This window comes from Seriola lalandi, unplaced genomic scaffold (assembly GCF_002814215.2).
Source record: "Seriola lalandi dorsalis isolate HSWRI2012SDOR001 ecotype SW California unplaced genomic scaffold, Sedor1 jcf7180002054887, whole genome shotgun sequence".
In the NCBI taxonomy this organism is placed as follows: Eukaryota; Metazoa; Chordata; class Actinopteri; order Carangiformes; family Carangidae; genus Seriola; species Seriola lalandi.
In genome coordinates, this window is record NW_019525439.1 from 623,821 (window position 1) to 630,978 (window position 7,158).

Below are 7,158 nucleotides of genomic sequence, written 5' to 3' on the forward strand. Positions count from 1 at the left end.
GGCACTTCAGAGGCAAGATCAATCGCTTTTTTCACACCTCTCACACTGAGCCTGCAGGTGGAGTTATATCATAGACACTATAGAGGAGTTTTGGTTTAGTATGACAGAGAAGGATCAGCCTGTTTTGAATGTTTCCAAAAGGTTTCTTAGGCATCAAAATGCTTAGGTTTGGTTGTAGTCACATGCAAAACAAGCACATTTTCTGAAACTAGTGTTACATTTCAAACAGGGTCTCATAAATGCATTTTTGCCTCACAGTTCCTCTGTTATAAGCTCATTACATTCACATGTGCACATGAGAAGAATCACATTCATATGCCTTTTCTTCAAAGCAGGAAAAGCACAGGTGGAAGTAACATTAATGATGGATCTGTTGCAGCTGTGATTGCAATGTAAAGCAGAAATTAATAATATCACTGACAGCTGTGTTTGATGGGACAAAATGTGTTAAAGGTCTATTCAACTTTAGTTCCACTTTACTTTCCCTCAGGTGTACTGTGCCCCCTCTTGTAATGTTTACTTCAAAATATAATATTTCATCAATTAAATACTGCAGCCAAAAAGTAATAGACTTACAGCAGATGAATAGACAAAGAAAGAAACCGTTGAATGCGATACCTCCTTAAATCTAACAAAACACAGGTAAAATGAAATGGCAACTTGGTGTAGTTTTTTAAAGTATCCAACAGAGGGCACCAGAGACAGACAGAGACGTTACAAGGAAAGGAAGAAATGGAAGAAATGGATGGTGAAGAGAGGGAAGGATGGAGGAGATCTGTGAAACTTAGCTTGTGAAGTGAGAAAAAAGTTACCATATTTCATCACATGACGTCAAAGTTAACTATGTAGTTTATTTTCTCCTGGAATACTAGCACTTAAAACTAAGTAATAGAACATTAAAAGTTACAATATAAGCTGCACATAGTAAAACTCATATTAAAATTCCTTTATTATTTCAATTGTACCTTTTCAGTGTTATAGTACCGCAGGCCATTTATCAACATAGCGGAATTCTTCAGTTTTGGGATTGGAGGTAGTTTTTTCTTTCTTTCTTACCAGAAAAAAACAAAAACAAAAAAAAGCATTACTTCAGTTTTTCTAAATTCCCTTGTATCGCTCACAAATGGCACAATATATAGTAACAGATAACTGATCAATTATCTGGTCTGATCCTTACAAACACTGTTTCCTATTTGTATGATTTCATTTTTGGGTGTGAAAAACACAAAACTACAGAACCAGGTAACATTTCTCATTGAGCTGGAATCTCTTTATTTATGACAGAGTCTTTACAGTCAGCCACACCATACTACTGTAGACATCTGTTCTGTCAGGTGATAGTTTTATTGATCCAAGCTGTATACTCTGGATTGCAGACGTCCATGAATGCAGTTGCTTTTCGACATACATACTTAGGATCACCAAGAAAAGAAATGACACCGTAAATCTTGTCTCCATACACCGCTCCTCCGCCAGAGTCTCCCTGTGAGACAGAAATATATTTTGTTTTTAATAGAATTATGACCTAGTTATTGAAATCCTGATGTACATAACTTAAAATGGTCAAAACTTAAATGACAGCCTGGAGGTCAGAGGTCATGCCAACCCACATAACAGATGTCGATCCCAGGAGTTTGGCCACAGAACCAGTGCTGATACTTCTTGACCCGGTAGACCTTTTGAAAGTTTTGCTGCAAAGTTTTTTTGAGGTCTTCACAGTCGACAACATCAATGTCTGCACAGTGGAGAACAGGTGATTTACCTGGTTCTAGAGAAGAAGAAGAAGAAGAGGAAAAGTTTATACGCTGCAAAAATATGAACTTTAACACAATCTATTTAATCTCAAACAATGGCTTCAAAAATAATTTTACTTATAAAATGTATCGATACTTAAAATAACAACTTACAAATTGTTTTGCAGTGCATAGTGTATGACAGTACTGGTAGGAACTAAAATGACTAACTAATTTTAATAGATGATCAAAAGTAATCTCACTTCGTTTATTACCAGGGCCTCCAGTGGTGGCAGCGTGTCCTGCAATCTGAACTCTGGAAAATAACACCAGTAATAAAACTATTACTGATCTCAGTAGTGATGATATGATATTTCAGCTCCCATCTCATTTACATGGAAGACTATATGGAGATATGTGATTTCTTTCTTCTCCTTCCGTACTAGCGTGGACAGATCTTTTTCTAAATCACAGCAAATTAAGGAAGGTGAGTTTGAATCGGATTTGTGAGTAAACAAAAGTGCGGCTATTATATCTCATCTGGATTTTATGTGATTATGAGACATGAATGACAAGTGTAAATGGAGTCAAAGACTTGCCTGAATAAGTTTTAGTTTTACAGTGAATCAAAGCCAAAAAAAAAAGTCATGTCTTAGCTATTCACCCTTTAGAAGATAACACAACAGAACAACACAGAATAACACAGCTCCACATGCCTCAGTGTCTGTTACAGCCATTTTTTTCTCTTACATACATTTCTTTCTACATTTACGTGGGAAAAATCACAACTCACATTTTTGGAAGATGTTCACAGTCAGGAAGACCTACAGGTTTAATGTGAGTGGGGCTGGGAAGCTGCAGCAGCATGATGTCATGAGACCTGTCGTTGTTGTTGTTGTTGTTGTTGTTGTCTTTGTCCACATAGATGACAGGTTCTGCTGTGATTTGCACTTCCTGTGCTGGACTCCCTGGAGTCACACTTACATTTGCAAACATAGTCCTACATGTAGGTAGAGGTTAAAGATGAACATTAAACAATTAAACACATTCATCATTAATACTCCAGCTGCAGTTCTTTTTCTAATCTATATTTGTTTTGTCTTTAGACTATACAAGTCTATATGTTTATAGTGTTTCAGTGTTACAGTATTTCTGAAGTAGATCTGTCATTCTCTCACCTTCCTGGCTTCAGACAGTGAGCTGCAGTCAGAATCCACCGGTTACTGATCAGAGAGCCGCCGCACGGGCTCCACGATCCGTCAGCAGCCACTCCCCTCAGTCTGACGTGGTACTGACGCTCACAGTGTCGACCTCCGATGATTCTCTTCTGCAGATCCGTCACTGAGCTCCCTGTGACTCCTGAAAGAGAAAATCCTCCACCAGGTGACCGTGAGCTGGGACAGTAGAATACACCTTAAGGTGGAGAACCCCGGTAGGAGAACAGGTGATATGCAAGTATCCCAAGCTGACCAATCACAGTTCTTGACAGTCTGACACAGTTCCCATGTGGTATCTTTGTAGTTGCCACAGCTGTGCCGGGGCTACAGACGTCTCTTAAAGTACAACTGCAGACTAAATCCAGTCCTATGGAGTTTTCATGTAAACAGAAAAAGTTCCTGTTATTCCTTAAAATGCCATGAAAGTGTTAATGAGACCTAAAAAATGTGTAACAAACAAATATTTGCTGATTTTGGTGCATGAGGAAAAAACAATGAGGACACGCACTTAAAGATGTTGCTTCATAGCACGACAGGGTACCTGTGAGGTTTGACGCCACTTAAAACATACGCACTCATTTTCATAATGACCCACCATACAGATAAATGGTCACATTGACGGCCCCAGGGCAAGTGAGAGGAGCAATAACATTATATGAAATGGATTAGCAAGACGTAAAATTACATTATTGAAACAACGACAACAAGGTAGAGAGAATATCTGAATCCTCACCGAGCCACAGCAAAAAGAGAAGAAGCATCAGAGTCATTTCTGTCTTTCACCCTGTGGTAGCTCTGCCTTTCCGTCACAGCAGCTACCGGTCAACTCATAAAGGCTTCAGCACAGACCTGCTGCTGGATATTCATGCAAAGTTTTCTTCACTATCAACAGTTCCTGCTCTCGCCTTCCATGAATTGAAATTTAATCCTGCCCCACAGAGGAACTCACTTACTGTTTGTCCCTCATGTGATTTGTGATTTTCATTACAGAGAAAAATGTTCAAAATGTTTATTCATGAAATTAAAAGGGTGACGGATCATTAGGAATTTCATAAATATAATACAAATGTGAACATTCAGAGCCAATGCAGGAAGTAGTGCACCCTTATATCTAGAGGAAAGTGAAGGGATGGAGGTCAGAGTGGTGGTATTTACCATGATTTTCTCCACCTTTAACCAAACCTTAATTTAAATTTACTTTGTCATTGAACATGAAAACATGTTATTGAATGTAATCTGTAAATTTACTTTTGCATAATTGTCCCATATAAATGTTCTGGTTTGTCAATAGGGTTAGATAAAAAAAAGAAATCATCAGAAATACCTGAAATGATGCTTTGTAAAAGGGAAGATGGCACACCATTACAATAAAAACTGTTGATAAATAACTTAACTTAGCCATGAACAATTTAGTGCTAATTTCCTAATAAAACCAAATTGTCCAACAATTGTTTTGTAATTTTATTACTTGATTATCTGATGTTACAATAGTTAAAACAATCATCATGTTTACGTCCACTGAACAGAGGAAGAATTACATTTAGATGATAATTATGATAAACACAGTTTTTTTTTTGTTTCATTTTAAAAAGCATTTTCTGAGTAGAAAAAAATAAACAAAACAAATGTATCAAATAACTCAAATAATCAAATAATAATAAATTACTCAAGATAAAAAATAAAAACAATAAAAACAGAAACAAACAAGCATTGTCAAAGTATGTGAAATATTTTAAAGATCTAAATCTATATGCACAGGGCCGCGGCCAATGATAGGAATCTCACTTTTATCTGGATTTTACTGAGGGAACTTAACAGACATCCAGTTTCCAACTAGACACTCTTTTGTGGAGGACAAGCTAGTGGGGTTTTCAGGCTTCACTGGGACATAAACAGTATCTGCGTGTCACCATCAGCGGTACGCAGATATACTGTGTGTTCAGCTGATGTTTAACAGGTCTCATGTTTACAGTTTTGTCCATCTTAGTTATGCATGCAAAAATGTATTAACCAGCACAAAAAAGTGTAACTGAGGCTTGAGGGAATGTTATCTTTGCATCAGAGTTGCTACTATTCATCCTTGAGGAACATGAACGTCTGTACCACATTTCATTACAATTCACCCAATATTTGTTGAGATATTTCAGTATTGATCAGTGTAGAAGTGTAGGACCAACTGGCCAACGTTGTCATTCATAGAGCCCACGGCTAAAGATCAAAGCTACAGTATATGAATATAAGCACCCATTAGCCTCTACATTTTACATTATATTATTTATTTACACCCTTGACTTGCTTCTTTTTTTTTTTAATTGTTTAATTATACAAGTTGATAACAGACTTTTGAATCAGCATTTAGTCAGTCATGTTTAGTCAGTTAGGAAACACTGTTATTGTGGGACGAGGCGCATGTTCAGTGTAACCCTCTGGTCTTCAAATAGATTTATTCTCCTGGGGATCAAGCCCTTAAATTTGGACACAGTCTATGTACAAAGATCTTAGACGAATGTGTGAGGAGAAATCTTCTTTATCGTTGCCCTTTGATGGCAGATCACACTCAGTTCAGTGTTTTTAATGCCCTCTAGTTTTCTTCTTTTTTTGCAAAGCATTTGTAAATAGTTCAAAAACAAAAAACAAAAAACAAAATGAACAATTCTTAAGTAAAGAGGCCAAGGATGAAATACTCCTGAAAACCCAAAACTCCTGAAAATAGAAACTATTACTATTTCTATCCAATTTTAATATCAGTTTTACACGGTTATAGTGACAAACAGTTCACATTCACAGACACACAAATCACACAAGGTTCATTGTAGAGCTGAACTCTCATCATTTATTTATTATAAATGTTTAGTTGTTTCAGTCTACTAAATAGTGTTGTTGATCCAGGTAATGTAATCACAGACTCTCGTGAACATAACTGGAGCCATACATGCATATTTATTACTACCGTTATAGACGCCATAAATTTTGGTGCCCACCACAGCTCCACTGCCAGAGTCACCCTGAGGAAGAAAACATTATTATTCTTAATTATACATTGTATATAATGTAATTTTACTCAATTATTGAAATATTGTTTAGAAAAATTAAAATGTTCAAAACATTGGCTGACTACACATCAGATATGTAAAAAGTAAGAAGCCATGCCAACTCACTCCAGCTGTGTCCACCCCGGCTTCTTGTCCACAGAAAAAGTTACCATATGGCTGATTTGGAAAACATTTTTGTATGCCAGTTTTGATATTGCTACAGTCAGCAACTGTCATATCTGTGCAGTGGAGAACATTGTAGTCCTTGAGAACTGGAGGAGGATAGAAAAGACAACATTTCAAAAAGAAAAACCTGTTAACTCTTCATTTCATACAAACATAAACAAGAATCATAAACAAGAATCAACCTGAAGGGTTTCATCATTTAGTTTTTTGAAGGACAGAATAAAGCAGCTTATGTGGCATTAGTAGTGGGGCATTACCATACAGTCATCTGAGGTTCATTATTTATTGCCCCATATGTAGAACTGGTTCAATGCAGAGAACAGTAAATTAGCACGGCAATTGTGTCTGTAATTCATAACCTGTTTTGAAACCTCAATTGAAATTGAAAAGGTAAATACTGAACTGGATTTAACCACTAAAAATGTGATATTAATGAGAGAGCTATCCCTCCTACGAGGGTGTATGTTGTTTTACTAATTATTTAAGTTTCCTAAGCACCCAGCTTCTCCCAGGATAAAAACATCTTTCAGGCTCTCGATTCACTCGAAATCCAAGAGCAGATGACTAAAATGTTTTGCTCTGTTTAAAACATGTAGGTAAAATGACAAGGATCTAAAAAGTCTATCGTAAAATTATGACTTAAAATCAGAATAAAACATCAATTAAGACAGAACTTCTGGCAGACAGGACAGAACATAACTGCAGCTATTGTTGATAAAGAAAGGAGCCCATCTCAGCTGAATGGTAGATTTCTTTTCTTACATAATTGAAGTGTACAAATTTGAAATTTTATCCTGTAAAAACAGGATATTAGCAAATAGAAATCCCTGAAAAAGGAAATCTTCCCTATGAACATAAGCATTATCATCATAAAATAGATAATTAAAAGGCATCTTACCTTTTACACCTTTGGCATCTACACCATGGACATAGCCTGAAACCTTAAATTTGTCATTCCTAGAAAATAAAAATACAAAACAATTTTTAGAG

The 7,158-nt window shown here is 36.4% G+C and overlaps 1 protein-coding gene and 1 long non-coding RNA gene across 2 annotated transcripts; both read right to left on the reverse strand.

The window, feature by feature from the left end:
- Positions 1-1,248: 1,248 nt before the first annotated feature.
- Positions 1,249-3,529, reverse strand: LOC111671872 (kallikrein-8-like). The gene is made up of 6 exons (XM_087180079.1): positions 3,492-3,529; positions 2,912-3,127; positions 2,527-2,733; positions 1,997-2,049; positions 1,611-1,768; positions 1,249-1,483 (listed from the first exon to the last, which is right to left on the reverse strand). The coding sequence occupies exons 1-6, from the start codon at positions 3,527-3,529 to the stop codon at positions 1,331-1,333; spliced, it is 825 nt and encodes a 274-aa protein (XP_087036205.1). The 3' UTR covers positions 1,249-1,330.
- A 2,227-nt stretch (positions 3,530-5,756) lies between these two features.
- On the reverse strand, positions 5,757-7,125 carry LOC111671850 (uncharacterized). The gene is made up of 3 exons (XR_002761977.2): positions 7,067-7,125; positions 6,109-6,254; positions 5,757-5,955 (listed from the first exon to the last, which is right to left on the reverse strand). It is a non-coding gene; the product is annotated as an uncharacterized LOC111671850 (long non-coding RNA).
- Positions 7,126-7,158: the final 33 nt, after the last annotated feature.

Coding starts and splice junctions, on each gene's coding strand:
- LOC111671872 (XM_087180079.1), bottom strand. CDS start 3,529: ATGAGTGCGTATGTTTTAAGTGGCGTCAAACCTCACAG. Junction 2,734..2,911: donor CACTGTCTGAAGCCAGGAAG/GTGAGAGAATGA, acceptor ACCTACATGTAG/GACTATGTTTGCAAATGTAA. Junction 1,484..1,610: donor CTGGGATCGACATCTGTTAT/GTGGGTTGGCAT, acceptor TCTGTCTCACAG/GGAGACTCTGGCGGAGGAGC.